Raw genomic sequence first — 24940 nt, forward strand, 5'->3', positions numbered from 1 at the left:
ATGTTTATTCAGATGTCCTTTGACTTACAATGAGGTTACATCCTGATAAAATCAATATAAGTTGAAAATATTGCTAGTTGAAAATGCATTTAACACACCCAACCAACAGAACGTCATAGCTCAGCCCAGTCCACCTTAAATGTGCTCAGAACACATTAGCTTACAGTTGGGCAGCGTCATGTAACACAAAGCCTATTTTAAAATAAAGTGTTGAATATCTCGTGTAATTTATTGAATGCTGTACTGAAAGTGAGAAACAGAATGGTTGTGCAGATACTGAAAGTACAGTTTCTACTGAATGCACATCGCTCTTGCACCATTATGAAGCCAAACATTTGTTAAGTCAAACCATCTTCAGGGTCCATATTATCAATATGACTTATGACTGTTGTTGTTGGCCCTGGTCACCTGGACGGAGGAGTGTTTGTCAGGTTTCTCCATTGCACAGTTACTCTTCCCCCCACCCCCACCCCCTTTGTACACGGTATGCTTCGGGAGGAAGTCTGTGGGCAGCCCACACTCGAATGAGTAGTTATATTCCACCTGCGTTAGGGTGAAGTATCTATGTAAGTTATTTGGAATTCCAGATGGCAGATTTGTCTCTTCTCCCTCACTTATTGATTTACTCAGTTGCTTGTTTATATCAGTATGAACTCATGGATATTTAATTTATACTTTGGGCTGTAATCCAATACTACTTTATTTTATTGCTCAAATTATTCCAGCTTTGGCCATTTGGATCTCTTTCAGTTGGCTCCTGTGAAAATGTATGTTTTTCCCCATTTTACAGATGAGGAAACAAATCTTCAGAAAGAACATAAAAAGTTTCCAGAATCACCCAACTAGCAAGAGGGGAGGTGCTGTTTGATCCTACAATCTGTAAGATTCTAAAGCACGTGTTCATTTGTTTGTTCCTTTTTCCTGTCTACCGTGTTCTATCTGAATATAGTCAACCTTTGTAAATGAATAACTAGGGTGTATTTCACCTGATAGAATTACTTAGGCAATAGCACTTTTTAGACTACCTATCTGCTATGTACATTATAGAGAAACTGCCTTAGTTATTTTTAAACTTTTTATTAAGTAAATATACGAAGCTACTTCAAAAAGTTTGTGGGAAAATAGCTTTAAAAGATAACATGAATCTTTCCGTGAACTTTTTAAAGTACATATGGAAAAGTGCCTAGAACACATGTGTACAGCTTGCTGAATGTTCAGAGTGGATCCACTCATGTAACCAGCACCCAGATCAATAAACAGAATATTACTCCTTCCAGCCATGCCCCCCTTGTAGATTACCACTGTTCCGACTTCTAACATCCTAGACTGGTTTGGGCTGATTTTTACTTTAAATAAATGGAAGTATACATCAGTCCTCTTTGTGACTGGCTTTTTTGCTCCTGTGTTTTGATGTGGCTTGGTTAGTGAATTTTTTTTAAAGGCTCCACCCATATATTTTACAAGAAAGGTTACAAGCAAAGTAACCCTTGTAAAAACCATGTTAAGCAACTACATTTAGAAAAAAAAAAAAAAAAAGAGCACTACTACATAAAAGGTAAATTTACTTAAGATTAACATAACACAAAGAAGGGAAAACCACCCAGAGATTTACACAAATTGCTTCATTTTCCCAAGGTGGCTTAGTTCCTCCTCTCTATCATTATCTGTAGTTTTATCTACAAAGGGCAGCCTTACTAATGTCCCTTTTGCACAGGAAAGGTGCTTCCTTGACTGATAGGATGTCATTCTTGCTAACACGTGGCCAAAAACTCACTTGGCTGCTTCTAACATATAATGGTATAAGATGATACTTGCCAAATGTGACTAAAGTACTGCCCAGAAACCCAAGAGATCTGTGGCTTACAGAAATTCTCTATTTTCTGCTTCATTAATAATCACTGCCATTGACCTAGTTTCTCACAACAGAGATGGCAAAACCTTGGTGCACATGCCACCAAGCCCTCTCATGCCACCAAATTCTCTCATGCCACCATGGACATTGTTTTATCAAAGCACTGTCTCTCTTAGAACCTACTCAGCCCAATACTCCTAACCAATCAGAGGTGGCACAAGAGAGGAAAGCTACTTACCATCTCTACTCACAGCTGGAAAACTGTTATTTTCTAGCTGGATCCAGCCTTCTCATTTCTCAACCATCGTTACCACATCCGCCTCTGCTCATGAACCTACTCTGACTCCTACTTGCTGATTGGTAATGGACAAAGCCCTTGCCTGGATTTCAATAACCTTTATGGTTTGCCCACACCCAGTCAAGCTTTCTTTATTTCCCAACCTCAGGGCCTCCCTTCTATTCCAGCTGGGCTGATATCTCCATCCTCTCCCACATGTCCAGCTTATGACATCCCATGTGTTTCTGTCTATCATCCAATAATCATTCATTTATTCATTAACCCATTCTTCCAACAGCTCTTTATTAAGAAACTACTATGTGCCATGCACTCTTCTAGATCATGGGGGTACCGCAGTACACAAAACCATTTAAGTCCCTGTCCCGTGGAGCTTACATTGTAGAGGGAGATGGGACATGTTCAGTAAACAGACACCTATGATGTCACATGGTAATGAGTGCTAAGAAATAGCTTGATGACTCGGGGGTATGCCATGTTCCATATGCAGGTCAGGGTGGGCAGCTTGGAGGGAGTAGCAATTGAACAGCTATCCCAGAGAAGGGTGGACCAGACACAGGGCAGAGCAGGTGTCAAGCCTCTCAGATGGAGCATAATTTTCAGAGGAAGAGGAAGGGGGCTATTTTAGCCAGAGCAGAATAAGTGAGCAAGAGAATAACAGGAGATAAATCAGAGCAGTAGTTCAAGGCCAGTTCTTGTGGGGCCCTTAAGTCAGTGGTTCCCAACTGGGACAGTTTTGTCCTCCCAGAGGACATCTGATGATGTCTGGAGACATTTTTGGTTGTCACAACTGCGGTGTGCTACTGGCATCTAGTGAGTCGAGGCCAGAGATGCTACTAAACATCCTACAATGCCGATAACAACCCCCACCACAAAGTACAATCCAGCCCCAAATGTTAACAATACCAAGGTAGAGAAATCCTGCTTTAGGCTCTGGGGAAGACCATGAGTTTTATTCTAAAGTGTGATGAGATGTCATCAGAGAGTTTTGAACAAAGAAGTGACCTGACCTGACTTAGGTTTTAAAAAGGTCAGTTCAGATACAGTGTAGCAAATCATAATATGAACAATGAGTGATATCAAAGGCTACCACTTATTGAAAACATTATATTTGAGTCACTGTCTGATCACCTTACCTAAGATATCTCAGTATTTTTCTTCATTGTTCCTACCGCCATCTGACATTGTGTTACACATTGGTCCATTAATTTTCAAACCTTTGCCTCCCTCAATAGAAGGCAAGCTCAATGAGGGCAAGAATTTTCTTTGTTAGCTTTTGAATCTCCGGCACCTAGAACAGTGCCAGGTATACAAAGAGCACCCTGTATTTGTTAAATGAATAAATGGCTCCTAGGGTTGATCTGTTTATTCTCACTTCAGACAGGAGAACTGAGTCTCAGTGTCTGTTCCCTAAACCACAGCCACAAGCAAATCTGTGTTTCCTGGCCCATTTCAAAGAGAATAATCTCCAAGTTTGGTGACAATCCCCAGAAAGGACAGTTCCCAGTGGGTAATATTGCAGGTGAGTTGTCCAAGTCGCTCTTGCTACATCTTGCTAGTCTTTGACTTTTGCATCTATTTATTCATTCATTAATTCATCTACCAAATGTGCAAGGCTCTGTGCTAGGCATTGGGGATACACTAGCAAGGAAGATGTGTCCCCCATCTGTATCAATCAGCTCCGGCTGCCATCACAAAATACCACAGACTGGGTGTCTTAAACAACAGAAATCCATTCCTCCCCAGTTCTGGAGGCCAGAAGTCCAAGACCAGGGTGCCAACAGAGTCGGGCTCTGGTGAGGGCTCTCTTCTTGGTCTGCAAATGGCCACCTTCTTGCTATGTCCTCACATGGCAGAGAGAGAGAGAGAGAGAGAGAGAGAAAGAAAGAGTGGAAGAGCATCTTCTTATAAGGGCACTAATCCTGTCACAAGGGTCCCACTCTCAGGACCTCATCTAAACCTAATTACCTCCCAAAGACCCCACCTCCTCATACCACCACATTGGGGGTTAGGGCTTCAACATATGAATGGGGGGGTGGGGAGCACAATTCAGTCCACAGCTCCATCCTCACAAACTTTACAGTCTCGTATGGGACGTAGACACTGTGTGCGTGATATAAATAAGCAAATTATGTATCGTGCTAAGTGCTATAAAGGAACTGAAATAAGTGCTGTGATGAGTACTCAGGGTGGAAGGGGGCTTGCCTCAAGAAGGCTGACTGGGGGGGCTTCTCTGAAGCAGTAATGTACAAACATCAAACACTTAACACAAGAAAAAAGAAGGAAAAATAACTCATTAATCACTTTTTATATTGAGGTGTACTATATTTGATGTACTGCATTAAATAAAATGTATTATCAAAATTAATTTCACCTGTTTCTTTTCTACTTTTAGAATGCGACACTGTTAGGAACATTTAAATCATGGCTTGCATTAAATTTCTACCGGACAGAGCTCCCCTGTACCATCTCCTCCCGGCTACGGACACCGATGGGGAAGGAAGAATGACATCCAGAGAGAGGAAGTGGGGGTGGGGAGGGAAAACAGAAATGACTAAGTGACAATTGAAGAATAGTACAGCCTGGTAATGGGTATGAGTTTCAGGGCGATGAAAATGTAGAATTAGATATTGGTGATGGTTGCACTAAAAAACCACTGAATTGTGTACTTTAGAGGGTGAATTATTTCACGGTATGTCAATTATATCTCAATAAAAAGTAAGATTTTAAAAAAAGGCAGTCTAATAATTACAATGAAAGAGAGAGCCCTGAATTTTCCAGAAAGCTTACTACTTTAATCTGTGTGTGGCTTTTTGTTTTGTTTTGTTTTGTTTTGTTTTGTTTTTGTTTTTGTTTTGTTTTAATGTGTGTGGGTCGAGGGTGAGTAATTAGGGAGAAGGGACTCACAAGTTTTGGCTGAGAGCAGGGTAAGGAATGAGAGATCACCTTTGCTGGAAATCAGAGCCAGAGGTGACTTGGAGAAAGATGAGCTTGGGACTTTGAAAACATGTTGTGACACCACAGGCATTTGTTTATTGACCTCACAGGCATGGAGGCCTTAGGTGATATTTGAGTCACTTTGATTATCAGGAATAAATGCTTAATTCGATCACAACAACGATGAGCTTCTATTCATAGTTATACATTCTGTGTTACAACTCCCTGATGTAATGCACAAGGGAATACTCTACCCACACAACACCCTCCATACCTAGTGTTGTGTTAGTTGCCAGTAGCACCCTGAGTTGAGTCTCCCTTTACACGGCCAACAGCACACAAAGTCAAGTTTTCTCTATGCACAGCCTCAGAGTTGATTTAGAACATCCACAGAGGCCAGCCACCTCAGAGTCTCGCTCTTTAATTTGCTCAGCTTCTCTCTGCCCCACACTGGGCTGGGTGCTGGAGGGAGAGTCCCTGACCTCAAGGGGACTGTCAGCCGACAGTCTAGTGGGGATCTCAGAGGTCATGGCTAGCACTATGGACTTTTTCCAACCCTGCTAAAATAAACTTACTATTGGTGACGCTGGTATTTCTTGAGTTGGATTTCAATCTCCATTTCTTCTTTTTGTTTTTTTAACTCAGGAGAATTTTAAAAAATGGTGATATCAATGATGTCTCCTCTTCCCTGCAGACTCTGCACAAAGGGTGTGTTGATCTTAACCTGTTTGGAACGTGTACCTCTTCTGGATCTTCCCTGCCTTTAATGCTTCTCAGTTAGGCTATTTTCCCTGCAGTTCAGGTCACTCTGAGAACTAACTCCCGATGTGTGTGGGCTTTGTGGGCTTTTTGGGCTTTCCCTGTTGAATTTAGAAAACACTTTCAGCTAATGAATTCTGACTAGATTTAGTTAATGAATTATGACTCTCAGATAATAAATTACGGTAGTGAGTTATGCAGCACCGAGGCTGCACTGAGAACCAGAAGTCTAATCTGGAACAAGCATTCCTTAGATGTCTAGTGGACACCTGCTGCTTTTGCTGCTGTAGCAGTCAGCATCTCTGCAGTAAAGAAATGGCAAATGAGGTGACTTGAGGAAAATTTAATAAAGGGTGTGGAAGGGGGTCAAAGAACAGTGGATACCTCTAGGCAAGTATAAGTTGCGAGCCAGTTTCCAAGGCCTGGAGGGGCAAGATGGGGGGGGGGATTAATCAATCACTGGAGTTCAGAAAGAGGGAATTGTGACTTCAGACTAGGGACACAGGCAGCCCATGGTGACCCTGCAGGAGGGCGCCACGGGGAATAAATACTCTGACTTCACACCCCTCCCTGTCTGCAACCTCCAGCCCATGCTCCCCGCTGGCTGAGGTCAGCCTCCAGGACAGAGAGCAGGCTGAGAAGGCAGCCGGAAGAGTGTGGGTGGATCTGCCTATAGCCAACACACCTGCCCAATGTCCACCCACCTTTCTCTGGCAATAGGATCCTGTTTTGGTTTGGGGATGTTATGTGTCTCCCAGAAAGATAGGTTGAGGTCCTAATCCCCAGTACCTCCGAATGTAACTTTATTTGGGAATGGGGTTGTTGCAGATGTAATTAGTTAAGATGGAGTACTGTGGGCCTTTAACCCGATATGAGTGGTATCATCGTGAGAAAAGGGAAGTTTGGACACGGACACAGACGGAAGACAGCCATGTGAAGATGGAGGCTGAGACTGGGAAGAAGCAGCCAAGAGCCAAGGGTCTCCTGGGCTACTAGAAGCCGGAAGAGGCAAGAAAGAATCGTTCCCTAGCGGCTTCGGAGGGAGCGCAGCCCTGCCAATAGCTCAATTTCAGACTTCTGGCCTTCAGAACCGTGAGAGAACAGATATCTGCTGTAAGCCCTCCTGGGATGAGGGCTCTCTAAAGACACAGCAATGCCCAGGCACACGTGTCTAGATCAGGTAAACCTAGCTTTAGCAGTGGGCATCCGAGCATCAGCATGCTTTGAAAGCCCCACAGGGGATTCCTATGTGCAGTGATGGTTGACACCCTCCAGGCTGGAGGAGCTGCTCCAAAAAGGCCTTCTCTGTATGCATGGCAGCCCCACAGTGGGCTGAGAAGCTCCACCTTTGTGCGTTACCAAAGAAACCCTCTCAGTTTTGCATCTATTTATAATTCTATCTCTGCTGCTTCAGTGGTTGGCTGAATTCCATCTGTCAAAACCATCAACTGCTCGGAGTCTTGGGTGCTCGTGTTAGCTGCAGTTGCAGAACTTTTGCCCAAGACTCTATTGCTATGGCCACATCAGTCTCCTGATGAAGACCCAGGGCTGCTTCCTCTCTTCCATCCTTCAGGGGACAGGACACTTGCAATCTCCTTTGTGAACTTTCTTTCCAAACAACTCCCAAAACCCTCTGCCACTGAGTACTCCAAGCAAAAGAAGATACACTCACACCTGGCCTGTTCTTCAAGGTCTGGTTCAGTCTCCACTTCCGTTTATTATTTTGGGGCACCCATCATGTGACTTGCTTTGTACCTGGCACTTTTAGATACCATGATCCATGTGAATGACATGGCCCCTGGTCTAGGGAGCTCACACTCAAGGACAAAGTATCTCAACCTCAGAGCTATTGATGCGTGAGATCAGGTAATTCTGTGTGGTGGGGGCTGTCCTGTGCTTTGCAGGATATTTCACAGCATCTTGGCCTCAACGACTAGATGTTAGTAGCATGTTTTTATGACCCCCAGTTGCAGCAACCAAAAATCACCTCCAGCCATTGCCAGGTGTTCTCCTGTGGAGCCAGATTGCCCAAGTCAAGAACCACTGCTCAAGGGGGAAGAAGATATTAAACAAATATTCAGGGAGAATGTTGATAAAGTTGATGAAAGGGGCATAAGCAGGAGAGATCTCATTGAACTTGGCAGGAACAGAGAGATAAGAGCTCAATATCAGACTACCTGTTCCAGCTCAGAAAATAGCTGGTGCTACTGCCATCATGACTCTTTCTCTCATTCCTTTATTGTCTATCGTGTTCTCCAGTTTCCTACAGTAGCACTTGCCAGTTGTGTGCTTTGCAGCCAGGCACGGTACTCAGCATTTGGCATGCTCTGTTTCATTTTATTATCATAGCTAACCGAGAACCGCAACTAGCACCACAAACAATTGGAGATTTGCTATATAAGTGAATTGCCTTTTTAACCAATAGCTTCACGTGTGAGTCTTGTAAACTAATCAGAATGAAAGCTGAGACACCCATGGCTTCTACTTTTTCTTTATTCCTTAGACAACAGCTTCCTACTTCATCAATTATCACAATCCTTTTTGCAGTGTCAATGCCTTCTTCTCCAAGTCCTTCCTTTCAGACCTCCAAATGCTCCCACTATTTCTGCCCCACTCCCTGCAATTTTTTCTTTTGACTTTACTGTTCCGTAGAGGTAATTTCCCATCTTGCTCCTTTCTTTTTTCCATCGGTGTTCTCAAAACTTCAGAGTTGCCCCCAGCATCCTCTCCTCACTGTCTTTGCTTTGGAGTTTCCTTCTCTACGCTTGACAAAGACAATTCTCTCTCACCAGTACCCCAATGGCACCAAATCCAGAGCTTATCTTCTCATCCCCTTCAATCACACCTCCACACCGGACGTTGTTTATAACCCTTTCTTGGAACCCTCCACCACCCAGGTCTACCTTCTGCCTCTTGTCCTATAGATATGGACAGACTCCACTGCCCAGTCCCTTGTCCTAATTTCTGTCTACATGCTTTTCTCAGATGGCTTTGTAGCTTCCAAAGCTTTGTTTGTCCTACCAATTTGGAAGACTAACCTAATCATGTCTCCAGTTTTGGGCTCTTTCTTGGATTTTAGCCTCACTTCTCCAATTTCATCAGGACATCTCCACCTGGAAACAATGCTGGCATCTCAAATTCACCAGGTCTCAGACATAGGCTGTACCCTCAAAGTCAGTTCCTTCCCCTCAGTCTCTCGGGATCTATCATTTCTCTTAGTGATAAAAGTCACTCTCAGACCCTCAGAATCACTCTCTACCTTCCTTTGCTCATGCATCCATTCTTGAGCCTGTTGTGCACCCTGCTTTACACTGGGGATGTCGCCTCCTCTCCGGGAGCTCATAGTCCATCTGGCAAGCCAGACAGGCCATGGATTGCAAAGGGCATTGAGGGGTTATGACAGGAAAACTTCAATGTGCAACAGGTCTTTCCTCTACCTCTGCCTAGATCCAATGAGCCAGAAAGTTCTATGATTCTTCCATCAGAAAGTCCCTACAATCAGCTGCTTGCTCTCCCAATCCATGGCCTCTCTCTCAGCCTCCCTGGTGGTCTTACCTCCTCTCACATCTGCCCACTCCTCAGAGCTCTCACATGTCACACTGCCTTGTAATGTCTTGGTTTCTTGTCTATCTCCCCTACTGCACTACACGCTTATTAAACATAATGAATGCATTCTATTTGCCACTGTATTCCCAGTACCTGGCACAGAAGTGCTTAATAAGTATTGTTAAAATTATAAACGAATGGATTCTAATCCCCTTTCCATATTATCAACCAGAGTTTTGCAGTTTTTTGTTTTTTAAAAAACTCCTCCTATGCAAGTGTTATCTTCTCTAGCTCTTCCCAAAACTTCACATCTCAACAGTATACCAGGTAGGTTCCAAATAATCTAAAGCCATCAGAAAGCACAGTCCTCACAATCTAATCACTTTTTAGAACAAAGGCCTCACCTTCCAAATACCATAATTGGATTTCCCCCTTTCTTGACACTGTTACAAAAGGGGTCAAGTTTCCAATACATGAATTTTGGGGGAGACACATTTGACCCATAGCACTCTTGGATAAGGCCAGGGCTTAAGAGGGCGAGAATCAACGGTAGATAGAGCACAAAACCAAGGTCTCGACACGAGGGAAGCCCTATACACATCTACAGAAAGCATCTGTTGGTGAAAACCCAGATTAGACTGAGGCCTACAGAAACAAGTTAACTACAGAATGAGAGTTTGCCAGCCAGGGAGCATCCAGAATGCAAAAGAATAAGAATTAAGGCACCATTGACCAATGCCACGAGGTAGCATTAGTAGGTGGCAAAGATGTCAAAGCCACCAGATTCCTGTTTCCTTTAGTCACCTTTGTCAAGAGGATTCCTGCACTGGAAAAGACAGGAAAGGTAAAAATCATTGCACTTCATGGATAGTCTACTATGTACCAGGCAGCAATGTATACTCATAATCTTGCTTAATCCTTAGAAGAGGTATCAACCATAATTCCCATTCTGTATATGAGGAAAATTAACTTTGGAGAGGTGAAGTAGCTTGCTCAAGAGCCCAGAGCTAATGAGTGGTCTAATGTCTTCATTTAGATATTATGTATGTTAAGAGTGGAGCTTAAGACGGGGGTCAGAGGGAGGGAGCTCCGGGCAAACAGCCCAGCATTGATCCCATTGAAGTTCATGATCAAACATCCCTGGGTCATTCTTACACAAGTGCGGTTTAGATGTAGCATTTTCTAACCAGAGAGTTGGTTTCCTGAGCCTAATGTGAGGGGGGAACTCTTCTTCCCCACTTCCTATGTTTTCTGCAGCACAGAGGGATACCTATCAGCATGACACTCCTGGAGAGAAGTGTCTGTGGGGTGTCTGTGGGGTGAGTTTGACAGAAAGGACTGGACATGAGCATTTCACCTAGCACAAAGGTTTTTTCTTTCAGGACAACTGAGAGTAAATGATCATACCAAGATGGTACATGTTAACTCTGAGACAACATCTAAAAAGAATGTCAAAAAAACTAGAAATGGGTCAGAGGAGACTGAATAGAATTGGTGAAAGTTCTGGAAATGAGGCCATAGGGGAAATGATGAAAGGAATGGGAATATTTAGTTCAAAAAGATTTGGCTGTGATATGGTGCAGTGTTCACATGTTTCAAAGGTGATCATGCAGAAGAAAATGTACTTTAATTAGATTACATGACTTCCAAGAGCAGAAGTAAGCTCCAGGGAGGAAGATTTTGGCTCATTAGATGGAAAATATTTACAACTACTAGCATTGTCTAAAAATGTAATGGTTTCCCTCAATAGGTAGTGGGATTATCCAAACAGATTGAAATGGGATGATCCTGAAAAGGGCATTCTGTTTTTGGAAGATGGTGGGCCTGAAATAAAGTTCATCTATGACTTTTATAAACCCCAATGTGGCAGACTGAGATGTTTTTGCCTCCTCGCCACTATTATCCCCTCTATCACAACTGTCCTATAAGGAGGAGGGCAGGCCAGGGAGACCTCTGTGTGTAGCCAGACCCTGTCTGAGGAACAGGACACAGTGGAATCCCAACCCCGCACCGTGCTCATGAATGGCAGGGACCACAGAAGGCTCAGAGCTGCACGAGCTTCACGAAGGAAAAGTTTGACCCAAGAGGAATTTCTTTCTTCCTCAGTCCTTCCTCAGTGCAGGAGTCTGTAGAAAGCCTGAGTTAGAAGCCAGAGGCCCTGACAGCAAAGTAACCCCTGGAAGCGATGCCAAGAGACACAAGTGTACGAGCAAGAGGAATGTTTATTCTCGACCTGCTCCTGTCTGAAGAATTTAAAGGAAACATAGCAGAGGTTGCAACCTGACATTTAGCAATGAGGATGTGATTTGTTTGACCTGCAGGTTTATTTAAAATATAGGAAAGAAATTACTGCCAAATTTTTTTAAATGGAAGATTTCACACACAAAAATCCACATTTTCTGCTTGCCATGAGAAATCACAAAACCTGGCAGGGGGCAGTAATTGTCTGGAGGGGAGAAGTGGCTGCCTTCTGTAGTAAAGGGTGCACCCTCCTGTTGGTGTGGGACTCACCTCCCGCTACCAGCTTCTCGACACTGAGGCCCAGTATCAATGTGTCAATTGTCACTTTCTGTTGTCATTGACCTCTCTGTTCCTGTGTTACTATGGGAATGAGTAGAATTAAATTGGTCAGGGGATTGGGTGTGTTTCTCGCACCCCTCCAGGCTCACCATTTTTAATACACACCTCCCCTCTGACTGTCACAATCTAGTTTGGTTCCTTTGATGCCTGGCCTACAGCTTCAAGCTCCAGTGTCTCCTTCCAGAATGGAGCTGAAGAGAAGGCAGGGGAGACTGCAGAGTTATCATGGGAGCAGAGGAAAAGAGAGAGGCCAAAGGCAGAAGGGACCTGCCAGGTGCCATCTGAAATGGACTCTCTATGGCTGGGCAAGGAAAAGTCAAAGCAAGAACTCGTTCGTACCAGGCACCCTCCTGAAAACCCCACGTTTACCTCCCTGGGAACTTGTGACCTGTCTTAAAGGTAGTAATATGTTTTAGTACAGTGCCTGGATATCATACAACTTTCCAAACAGCTAATAGGTATCCAGAGCTTTATTGAGAATTCGGCAGGGCCGGAGGGGGATTGAGAAAGTATGTGAGATGACCTCTATTTTCAAGGACCTTTGCACACCAAAGTGAGGACTTCATAGGGGATGGACAACTGTGAAAGGATTTTTTAGACAGGGAAGTATGGATCAGTCAGCTTTATATTTTAGCAGTTATTCTACAGGGTGAGGATGGAGAAATGAAAGTCAGGGAGAATGCCCAAGACACTATTACCATAGCCCAAATGAGAAACCATGAAGCCTTGAACACAGGGAGTGGCAGGGGGTTTAAAAGGAGAGAGATCAAAGAGGTAATGAAAGGTCATTGAGCTATGAATCCACAACTGGACGGATGAGGCAATGAAAGAGAAGTAGGAGTCGAGGAGGACTCTCGAGTTTCTGATTTAGGCCAATCGATAAGAGGATTCAGAAATGACTGTGAACCCTCTGACTTGAACAGATGGGTGGACAGTGATGACACCCTCAACTGAGCAGAGAGTATAGGATTTAGGGGTAAGTTGGTGAGTGCAGGCTGGGACATCTTGACTCTGGGACATTCAGGTGGAGATATCAGGAAGCAGTGGGTATGTGTCCAGAGTGTAGGAGACAAGGCTGGGAAAGTGCTATGGGTGACATGTGTCCCCCAAAAGTAGATGTATTGGAAACTTGACTGCCATTGTAACAGTGTTAAGGGTGGGAAATCCTATTGTGGTATTTCAAAGGCGAGACCTGTAAGGGGTGACTAGATTGTGATGACTGTGCCCTTGTGAATGGAGTCATGGGAGTGATTCTGGTGAAGGAGAGCGAGTGAGAAGATTAGCTCTCTTGTCCTGCCATTCTCACTATGTGACACCCTGTGTTGCTCTCCAGATGTGTTCCCTGGACTTTGGACTTCTCCATCTCCAAAACTGTAAGAAATAAATTTCATTCCTTTATAAATTACCCTGTTTCAGGTTTTCTCTTATAAGCAGCAGAAACAGACTAATAGAGCAAGACAGAGAGATTTGAGCATCACCAGAACACGGGTGACAGCAGAAGCCACCAATGCCAATGAGGGCGCAGGAAGTGTCAATAGAGCCTGCGGGCGGGTGCGGAGAATGGGGGGTCATGAGGAATGGTGGCATTTAGGAGAGGAGGCAGAGGAAGATGGATCTATGAAGAAAGTATCAAAAAGGGAGTAAAAGAACCTCCAGCGGTGGCTGACATCGAGAAGCGGGAGCTGGAGAAGGAAAGAAGAGGCGTGGACAGAATAGGGGGAAGGCTGAGAACCAGAGAATATAAGAAAAGGAAAAGGATCAGGAGAGAAGATGACACATTTGCTTTAGTCTATGCTGAGTGTAAAGTTTCAGGCTAAAATCCTGGAAATACGAGTCAGGAGGTCCTAAGAAGGTCAGGTGCACAGAACCACAGATTTGCCAGTCCTCGCACCAGGGAGACAGCTGATACCACAGAAGCAGGTAGACTTTGCTTCCTGGTGGAAAATGTAGCAAAATAAGAGAGCTGAGGACAAAGTCATAGAGATTACCTTGGGGGAAGAGCAGGAGGAAGAACCTGTTAGAGTCAAGAGACAGAGGAATGGGGAGAAGCCCCGAAATGCAGTAATCTGGGAAGGCAAAGGCCATGTCCAGAAGGGAAATGTGGTTGGCAGGGCAGGAATGGAAGGCAAGCTCTGGTTATTAGGAGGGCACCAGTGACCCTGGGAGAGCAGTTTCAGCAGCCGGATGGGGACCAGAGGGTGTTCAGTTTGTGCCACATCCTGGGTAAGCAGGAGCACGCTTAGAACCAAGTCAACGAAGCCTTGTCCAGAGCAAGCCAGCAATTGAGTCACTGCAGAACAACGGGGCCTCCCACAGCTCAGCCATGTCACTGTGCCCTTTGTATACAGATGACTCCAGCAAAAATAACTGGCAAAGACCAGTACCCAAGAGAGTGGGCAGGTTGGGATGATCGTATTGTGTACAACAATGGCTATAAAAAGGGGAGGACATCTCACAAGCGTGGTTTGTTCCCTCTTGGCTGGTTCACTCGCTAACATTGTATTGGGTCCAACCTGCTCAGAGACTGAGAAGGGGGACATGGTCATACGAGACCTGGTCCCTGCGCTTTCACCCCATGAGAATATCCCTTGATCAAAACACCGCATCTACAATGCCTAATAAAATCACATGCGAACTTTTACAAAATCACCTGGGTTCACAATACCTTTTCATGCTTCCCTGTAGACAATTAAGGTACAGCTTAAACTGCATGATAAAAAAGAATATGTGCTCATATAAAAAAAAAAATCTGATAAACTGGATACTAGGTTTACTGAGGACTGTACCGACTCCTTAACATATGCCTCAGTTAACTCATTGTTTGCAGCATCAGCCGTCACTGGTGCTCAAGCCTCTCCAGCCTCTACCTCCAAACCTAACCAAGTTCTAGTTCTCTATTTCCAACTCCCAGTGACATCCCACTTGAAACACCCTTCACTGCTCTCAAATTCAATTCTGAAAGCAAACTTTCCAAATGGCACCTCTCAAATCATCACCCTCCTTAAACATCCCTATCCCCGTATCACCTGCATCCAATCAATTGCCAAGTTCTTGGACACATAACAGATTTTCAACATCTACCTTCTGTTTTGAGTGGACACATTTTATAACCTGGAACTTTTGTGGGTTCATACTAACTATGGCTATAACACTGCTAATGACAGTGGTTAAGAAAATGGCTTTTGGTGGCAGATGACTCTGATCTAGGTTTCGTTCAATCTCTGCTACTTAGCAGCTCAGTGATTTTGGACACAGTTTCAAAATGTTTTGTTCACAAAAACAACGTAGGGCATTAGGGATGTGAGAATCAAATATGAAATTCATGTAAAGCTCTGAGCACAGAGATGTTATTTCCCTCAGTCTCTTAGTCTGCTGTCGATGTTTGTCCAGTTAAATAATCTAATGTTAAATCCAAAGGAGCCCAAATCCCAAGATGATGCCAAGGGCATTCAACAGTAGAACCTTAACTGGACTATTTAATAACTCACCATCCGCCTTGGACCCTTTATTTGGAACATAAAATAAAAACCTTCACTTAAAACAGATCTCACTTCCCCTCCCAGATCCATTCTCTATGGTATCCAGTTGTGAATATTTCAATTAAAAATTATCTAATGCAACAACTTTTACTGAGTGCTAGTTGTACACATGGTAGCTACTTAACCCAGTAGCCTGGAATACCTTCCACTTTTCCTCTGCAAAGAGACTTTTTGATTCTTAACAAGGCCCCTCCTTTGGCAAGCCTTCCTCAGCGCCACACACAGGATCCGTTCCCACACAGGCTCCAGGGCATTTTGGGAATTCCCCTGTACTTACTTCCTGTGCCTGATCTCACAGCCACGGTTAGGTGTGGCTGTGTCTACCCCTTGGACTGTGAAGGCCCCAGGTGTGTGTCCTGCACACAGTAGCTGCTGACCCAGTAGGAAAAAAAGGTTCTTTTTTGAACCCTGTTTTTGTAATTGTCCTTCACCTGGATCTATAATTAAATAGAAACTAAAATGGACTTAATCCATTTAATCTTATCTCTCTTTAAGTGCTTTTATTTTTTTTATTATTATTATTATCTTTTGGGGGGGGGGGACCAGTAAGGGGATCGTAACCCTTGGCTTGGCGTGGCCCGCACCGTGCTCAGCCAGTGAGCGCACCAGCCATCCCTATATAGGATCCGAACCTGCGGCCTTGGCGCTCCCAGCACCACACTCTCCCGAGTGAGCCACAGGTTCGGCCCTAAGTGTTTTTATTATACGAGTAATATAATGACATTAGAGAAATCTGAAACCCAGAGGAGGAAACACCCAAATATGCTAATCCAACCATGTGCAAACTATTTCCTTCTATTTACAAACTATTTTCAGTACTCTAATCCAACCATTTACAATTTCCTTCCACCCAGCCCAGAGGTCTCTGTATCTGAACAGGCTGAGGCTGTTCAAACACTGGGAACTCTTATGTTTGATCTTCTTTAGCCCAGGCGGTTTTCCTTCTCATTTCTGGTAGCTACACATTGTTACACCCAGAGGATATGTTGTAAATTATCACCCAGAGGACATATGGTAAATTATATTTTGTAATTATCAAAATTATTTTGGTTGCTTTTGATATTTCACTATTTTAAATAATAAGATTGTGCTGAATATGTCATTTTGTTTTGCTGCTACTCTTTTTCCATATTTCAGATGATATCTTTTAGAGAAATTTCCAAGACTTGAATTATCAAATAAAGGAATATTTCTGAGTTTGCCACACTTACTCTGCCCCACCCCCACCAAAATGCGTGCCAATTTGTCACATCAGCCAACTTGAAAAAAAGCATATTACGAATTTAGGGTGGCTTCTCCTTTTTTGATGAGTTCTGGTCTAGTTAAAGAAATTCATTTTAAATTTCTCCATTTAGTACAAAGGTCTTGAAATCTTCTCTAGAATATTGAGCCTATGGCATTCCTTGCGAAAATGGCAAAGAACCTGAAAGTAACATTTCAGTCACCCTTAAAAGTATGTAGTTCTCTTCTTAGATTCTAAACTTCCTAATTGCTGAGCATTTCATTTCGGGATTAATCCCTGGGCTTAAGTTGCCCAACTGATTCAGTCATCCTGTTGGACACTAAATACAGTCCAGACGTTTCAATGGCTGATGTGAGCAAACGGTGCTGGGTGTGTATTTTGCAAGCATTAACGCATGCCTAATCTTTAAAAGCAGAGAGGATAAAGAGTGTTGGCAAAATAAACAAGCAAGACTGAACTGTTGTTTTCTCAGCTACTCTGAGGTTTTCCTAAGGGTATCCTAAGGTTTAGTCCTCTCATTTATTAGCCTTAGAAGTGCTGCTCTCTGAATTCGATTTCCCAGGACTATTTTGACCTCCAGGAGATCACGTCCCGTTAGTGTCAACCAAGGCGTTACTATTATTTTTTAATATGCTTAATTGTTCTGTCTTCTTTTATGCAAATGGAAAAGCACAAAGATTATTCTGAAGTCCATGGACGCATGCTGCTGTACACAGAACAGAACAATTGGAATGTATTACAGCTTTAACCCAGCCCAGAGGCCACTTGAGAATTCTAGTGAAAAAGTGGAAAATCCACCCAGTCTCCTTGATGCATGATTCCAGGTGATACTAGACATTCATGTAAATATCCTGTTCATTGACTGAATTTTCTACCTATAACCTTTTTTGTTGTTTGTTTTTTAATTTAAAGAAGCTTGCTTTCTGTAGCACTTTGAAACTCCAAGTGCCAACTTGCATTTTTTTTCAAGAAAGAATTCTGTTAATGGGTTAAAGAAATAAGCAAAATAGAAAAAGTCACTTTAGAGTCTGTTTCTCAGTGAATTGTCAAAATGCTTGATTTTCTTCCAATCACGCCCCACACTTCCTTCACCCCAGCAGGTTGCATTCAGGGGGTGATAACCGCCCGGTAAATGGCAAATGATTCTGCAGTTAATTCCTTATCTCTGCAGGACTTTCTGGTTTAGAATAATGCTGAATAATCCTAATTAAAGACCTATCCAAACTCCAACTTCATAACCAAACAAACCAGTTTTACAACGCAGAAGAATTTAATTTGGCCTCACACTTGAAGTGAGAAAAAAACACAAAAGAAGGGAAAAGCTGGCAGTTCAATTAATGAGCAACTGGATTTTGGACACAATGCTAGCTTGACCCAATTAAGGAACATTCGTGATCTAATGACAGGCTTGAAGACAAAAGGTTCGGACAGGACGCAAGGTTCTCGGCAGCAGCCAGTCCTACTGCAGTCTCCAGTGAAGGTGAATCCCTTTGCTGTTTCAAAAACACAGCAAGATCCAGGAGCTTTTATAAGGCTCCTTATAAGACTTCCTATAAGAAGTCTTTATAAGCCTTCTTGCACATCTAAGGAAGACAAGCCCAGGTCTAGAAGCTGGACAAATATTCATCTCAAACAAAATTCCATTTAAGCCTAAAGAAACCTGGGTACAACGAAACACATGAAATACCAATTTTGCTTATTAATATCTACTTCTGGGAAATTAACAAGATCATTGCTTAGGTGCGTTTCACCTTCACCTTTCCTCTTACCACCAGCCCCTTCAAGTGCACCTCCTGAAGAAGTAAGCCAAAACAGTGGAGTAGAACACACTGGGTATGTGCTTTCACTTACTCCATGCCAAGTATTTTATTTTTAAGCCCAATTTGGAAAAGTCCCCCTAAGGCAAAGCTAGTGTCAGATCCTGCCCTCAGTGAGAATCACCGTGCCGTCTGCTTACCTGTCACCAGGACTGCCTTCCCATCAACAGGTAACAACGCTTGGCCAGAGAAGTAAGTATGCACAAGGAAACAGGACAAGGAGAGGAAGAGCAAGCCCCAGAAGAGGGACCAGCTAAGCAGGCAAGCCACTCCCCAGAGGCCAGCGAGGCAGGCCGCCAGACTCCCCACCTGCCCTGGGCTCTTCTTGTATTTGAAAAGAACTGTCCCCCCCAGCACCGCAGTGACAGCCAGGCAGAGCCACACCATCTCAGAGAAGAAAGTGCTCATTTTCAGCAAGACACTGAACCTTCACGTGCTCAGGGCTGGTGAGTTCAGTGGGCAAAGGCTACCTGGAGGCCTTTTATATGAACGGAGAGGCAAGAAGGCGGGGGAGAAAGCCCCGGCACCCTTCGAATGAGCATGAAGCATGCATAATCACACAGGCTCAAATTCCCATGGAATTTAAACTGGTGTGCACTTTAATATAAATACCAGGGCACTCCCGTTTGATCACTCCCCACTCCCTCCATATGCACACACACTCACCCACAAACACACGCTTTTTTTTTTTTTTTTTTTAGTGACAGTTACACTTCTGAAGAGATGACTAGTTGGATAATAATTGACAGAATTCAAACTGAACGGAGAACAGTAAAACCTCTAGCTTGCAGGAAAATACTCTTTTCTCCTTTAGAAGCCTGAGGCACGTCTGTCTGTTGAGTCCTTTTTCTGACTCAGGAGTGTGCGTGTGTGTGTAAATCCAGGCAATCACTGATGTTTGGAGGACAGATTCTGGAAGGAAAGGTGGGACTGATGTGGTTCGTGTCTGCAAGATGCCTGCATCTCCCTGCTCAGGCGGGCTGAAGTGTTGGATGGAGCAGACATATGGAGTCACAGGAAGAGACCTTGTGAGACGAAAAGTGCTTTGGTCTTTCCGGGGGGAGAGGTGCCAGGCAGAGATAATAACATCAGCAATATAACCAGTAGCACCCAATATCTCCTGGTACTAATTTGTAGTAGGGTCTGTGTTCAGCTACTTATTCATTTATTCTCTTTATTGAGAGCTGTGCCAGGCTCTGTTCTAGGCACGAGGACACAGCAGCCAGTATGTTCATTCTCTGTGAACACAACAGCCTTATGAAATAGATTTTATTATTGCAGTAATTGTACAGGTGAGGAAACGGGACCAGAGAGGTTGAGAGACATGCCCAAGATCACACCACTGAGGAGTCGAGCAGCCTTATCTCAGAGCTGTATGCCCTGAACCCAGTCTGCTGCCTATGTTAGGCAAAATAACAAACAATTGTCATGTTGCGTGCTAGCTATTTCCTGCTTTCACCTCACTGGAGCCCTTTGAAATGAGTGGATATTATTATGCCCAGTTTACAGAGAGGAAAACTGAGGATGGGAGAGGATAAGTTACTTATCCAAGAGTGGCGGATCAGACCTACATCTATGACTTACCAGCTGAAAAGCCAGCCCTTTGCAGCTGAGCCCTGTGTGTGCCAGGCACCTGGCTGGGAGAGATGCAGAATTCTGATAAAGGCTGGGTGTTGGCATGCTGGAGAGACAAGAAAAGTTCTCACTGTGAAATCAGAAGACCTGTATTCAAATCCAATCTTAGCTCCGTCACAGACTAACTCACTAGGCTTGGGTGGGTAACTTCATCTCCCTAGACCTCCGCCTCTCAAGCTGTATAATAATCATAGAAGTACTAAGGTAAAGCACTTAGCACACCCTGCTGGGAACTCCAGAAGGAGCCTCATAAATGCTGGTGATTCTTGTCTTTAAACAGGAGAGGAATAAAGAACAAGAGGAGGTTGTATAAAATACAGTGTCGAGTAGAATATAGACTTGTCCCAAAATATATGCTGAAGTTAGCTGAGGGTGAGGGAGGGGAGGGACGTGCATTGTGGATAACGCAGAGGAGGCAGGAATTGTGGAGGAGGGTGCCAGCAGCATATCAGATAAGAAGATAGACAGAGCTCTAGACAGGGTCAGGGACACTGGCTTCTGACTTCTGGTGAGCCATGGCGAGTCACTGCATTGGCCAGTCAGCTATAAAGGGAGGCCAGGCAGAGCCCACCTGGGCTCAGGACTATCACCAGACCCAAGAAAGACAGGGTGGGAAGCAGTGCTTGTGAACCTACTGTGCTCAGGGACTGTGAGGGGGATGACAAAGTGGTTAAGGGTCTCACGTGGGGTGATGGCAAGTCTTGTCTGCCTCTCAGCCACACGGACACCTGAGGCAGGGAGAGAGGCTGCTGGCCCCAGGCCAGGAAGCTCAGGAATGAGGATGTGGATTCTCTATGGCTGCACGCCACTTCCTCCACAGACCCCATCCCTCCTGTCAGCTGTACATACAGCCAGCCAAGGCACAGGGCACCTTTCACCAGCTGGGAGTCAGTTGAGTCAGTGCCAGTCAAGGATACCTGGCTTCCCAGGTGGGGATACAACACTAGTTACAGCTCTTTGCTGGAGGCCTTTGGCACTTTGTCAGTGGATCCCCCATCTGGGCTGGCGCAAACATACCTGTGTGGGTTTCCTGCCAGGTGCACACCCACCTGAGATGAGGTAACCCTCCTGGAGACAGCCCATGTGACTTCCCAGCTGGAAGCCCTGTCCTAGACCTGCTCAGTCCCAGGGGGTCTCAAGGTGAGGGCAAAAGCTGCCCTCAGCAATGTGCAAATCTACGTAAGGATGCTTCCTGACCCTGATGGAGAAGGGCTGCATGATATTAAGAACATGAGCTTTAAAGTCTTGTGAAATTTAAACTGAGTTGGAATCCTGGCTCTGCTGCTTACTAGCTGGGGGGGGCATCAGCAAGTTATGCGTCCTGCCTGAGTTTCAGTTTCTTTCTCTGTCCAATGGGGGTAGGGCCCTGTGCTCCAGGGTTGTTTTGATTAGTGAATGACATAATCCTTGCCTTGTGCCACTTTTCCCGTCGTTAGCAACACTCACTGCCTCCTCATCCTTTTCCTGTGGGCAGGAGGAGAGATCCTCGCTAGCCTCCTCCTCCTCTTCCATTTCTCCACTGGGCGCATCACGCAGCTCTTCCCCTGGTCATCTTCAGATGTCCACTTAAATGTCACCTCCTCACCACCCAATCTCAATATCTTCCACCACCCCCTTTCCCATTCTCTTCATCGTGTGGGAACGTAAAGAAATTGTAGTGAAATAGTAAAAATATATATATATATCTTTAATGTACACAGTTTTGTAACGAATGCCTAAGTAAAGCGAGTTCTAAAAGGCTGTATGAAGGTCAGGCCCGAGCATACTAAACATTCCAAGGGAGGGAAAGTCCCCCACCCAGTTCCAGGAACTAACTGGTTCCTTATCAAAAGGCCACCTGGCCAGACCCCAGGGAAGACAAACGATTGAGAAATGAGCTGTTCCTTATCAGGGTCAGAAAAACTATAAAAGATTTCTGTGCTGTAAATGCGGGGTCACTTCTGTCAAAGAGACAAGGTGACCCCAGCTTGCTGGAATAAACTCCCTCTTGCTTGATTGCATCGGTCTCAGTCTCTTGGTCTTGGTGAGGTGAGCCGTCCCAGTCTGTAGGATTTGTGCATGGTGCACGGGTCTTACAATCGCACTTAGCTCAGTTCACAAGTAAATATTTAATTTGTTCCTTCTAAGAAATGTTTCTGTCTCCCCTACCAGACCATGAACTTCATGGAGGCAAAGATCATATCTGTTTGTTGTTTCTCTTTTACCATTCACCAAATGCCTAGCCTAGCGTCTGGTGCATGCAGGTACTTAATTAATATTTGTTAAATGAGTACAGCAAGGAGCAAGTCTCTGAGTGCCTTCTAGGCGACTGGTTTTGCACCAGCCATAGGAGAATTCAGCAGTGAATAATATGGACCTGGTTCCTGACCTTGCAGAGCTTTCGGGGCTGCTGGGGAGTGGGGGGACTGCCACAGGAGCAGTGACCAGTTGGGGGTGTTGGGGGCTGGAAAGGAAGGCTTTTTACCAATAGGGGAACACAGGGAATTGCAGGATTTTCAGGTGAGATCTAACACAACCCCTTCTAGCTGTGAATGTCCTCGTCCAGCTGAGAGTGGCTCTGCCTTTGAATGAGGACTTCCTCATTTTGTCCTAAAGTTATATCCTCGCTTGTCCCCACCATTTTGTCCTAAAGTTATCCTCACTTGGCCAGTGTCCCATTTTTGGCAAGCTTGCTCTCAGCTCTCTGTGGGGACAGAGCCAACTGGATCAACTCATTCTTGCTAATGATGCCAGCAGGTCCATGTGCTATTTCCTTCTGCCAGCCAGCAAAAAAAAAAAAAAAAAAAAATCTGAGAATCCTCAAATGTATGCTTTCTTAAAATCAATGGCTCTTGAAATTAGAAAGGAATTTGAAGAAGTAACTTCCCATCTAAAGTGGGAATTCTCTCTGTAACATCCCCCCCAAGTGGTCATCCTGTCTACTGCCAGACACCTCTGAGAACAGACACTGCCTCTGAAGGCTGACGTCCCAGTCCAGGATGGCTCAGGTATAAGAAAGTCCTCCAGGCTGAGCTTATCTTGGCATTTGTCTTCCATTCCCACTTGGAGTCACATAGAGGACACCTAGCTCTATTTCTTTCAGATATTGGAAAGGTATTTGCCCCTTATATACAGTAGAATATGTTTTGTCTGGTGTTAAGTGCCTTAAACAACCACATCTTTAACAGCTCAAACATTTTAAAAATCATGTTGTTGAAATGACTGAAGAATATTTTATTATGTTGAATTCTCTACTATCTTCACAATTTTTCTGTAACTGTAAAACTATTCTAAAATATATAATATCTTAATATATATTTATAAAGAGGTTGTGTTGTTCATGCAGCCGCGCAACCGCCACGTTGGCCTGAACAGAGAGGTGAACCGGGACAGTGCTGTGAGAAACCAGGAACGCCAGGGCACTGACCACTCTCCATCGCTGCTCGCCGAGACCCCTTGGCCGTGCCTGCCCCAGCTTGACCCTTTCTCCTGGAGCTCTATGCTCTGCTTGTTTCCAAACTTTTTAAGTCATGGCCTCTATCGTGAAAATGCAATCATTAAGTGGAATAGCAACTGGGGAAACAAAGGAAAGCTTAGATGTTCCAGTGGAAGCCGGGGTGAGGTGTGGGCTTTTCCCTCAGCCCTGAGGCAGCCCCAAGGCTCCTGGACACATAAGCACATGGTCACTGATTTAGTCTAAACTTGCAGTTTGCAGTGAGGAGCCTGAGGAACAGACAGGGGACAATAATTGATAGAATCATAGGGACAGTAAGCATCAGAACTGGGCATATAACCAGGGCTTGTACCATGTGTGTCTGTCTGTCTGGGGGTGTGTCTGTGTGTATACATGTATGTGTGTGCATGTGCACAGGAGTATTGGGGGGGGTGTATATGTATGTGTGTGCGCCTGTGATTGTATCTGTGGGTTGAGTGGTTGGGTGTGGGGGATGAGAGTATGTCTCTGTGTGTATGCACGTGTATGTGCATGAGTATATGTATGCCTATAAATACATAGGTGTGTGAGTCTATGTTTATGTGTGGGGTATATGAGGGATGTCTGTGTGTGTGTGTGTGCGCATGTGTATATATGTGTGGGTATGTGTGTGTGCACACGTGCATAGGTGTGTGGGTGTGAATATGTGCAGGTATATATGTATATATGTGTGTGTCTTTGGGTAGATGTATGTGTACTTGTGTATATATATGTAGGGGTGTGTGTCTGTCTTTGTATCTGTATTTAAGTGTGCGTGTCTGTTATGTGTGTTTGTGCACACGAATGCACTGCCAATGAGCCAACCAGTCAGCTTACCTCCGACAAGGAGGCCTTCCACAGCTGCTGGACCACAGGAGGGCTGTTGAAGGCTGACATGGGCTCCAACCTTGCTCCTTTACAGCTCTCAAGCCCAGCTGTCAGTACCTCCGTGGGCTGTGCGGGCTGTAACTGGGGATAATATTTACCACTCTCTCAGGTGTTCTCAGGAGGATGGTGAGACAGAGTTGCAGCTCAAGTGTTTAGAACAATGTCCAGTGCAGAGTTCTCATCTAATGTTTAACTTCAGGAACCCATCCTTACTGATGAGTCAGAAGACCAGCCTGATTTGCATTTTATTTTCCTTTCCCATAGTCTTTCTGTCTGTGGACAACCTACACAAGCTAACTTTGCCTTTAGAAAGCACTTATGACCATAAATCCAAGAATAAAAACATGGGGTATGGTGGGACAATCCACTGAAATTAAATAGTAACAGATTCACCTCAC

The 24940-nt window shown here is 44.5% G+C and overlaps 1 protein-coding gene across 1 annotated transcript in view; it reads right to left on the reverse strand.

Moving 5' to 3' along the window:
• The window catches only part of HSD17B2 (hydroxysteroid 17-beta dehydrogenase 2), a 60659-nt gene extending 41683 nt beyond the window's left edge, over positions 1-18976 (reverse strand). Inside the window, exon 1 of the mRNA XM_063110094.1 lies at positions 18709-18976. Coding sequence (XP_062966164.1) covers positions 18709-18976 — 268 coding nt within the window. The remainder of the gene's footprint in view (positions 1-18708) is intronic.
• Positions 18977-24940: the final 5964 nt, after the last annotated feature.

This window comes from Cynocephalus volans, chromosome 10 (assembly GCF_027409185.1).
Source record: "Cynocephalus volans isolate mCynVol1 chromosome 10, mCynVol1.pri, whole genome shotgun sequence".
Lineage (NCBI taxonomy): Eukaryota > Metazoa > Chordata > Mammalia > Dermoptera > Cynocephalidae > Cynocephalus > Cynocephalus volans.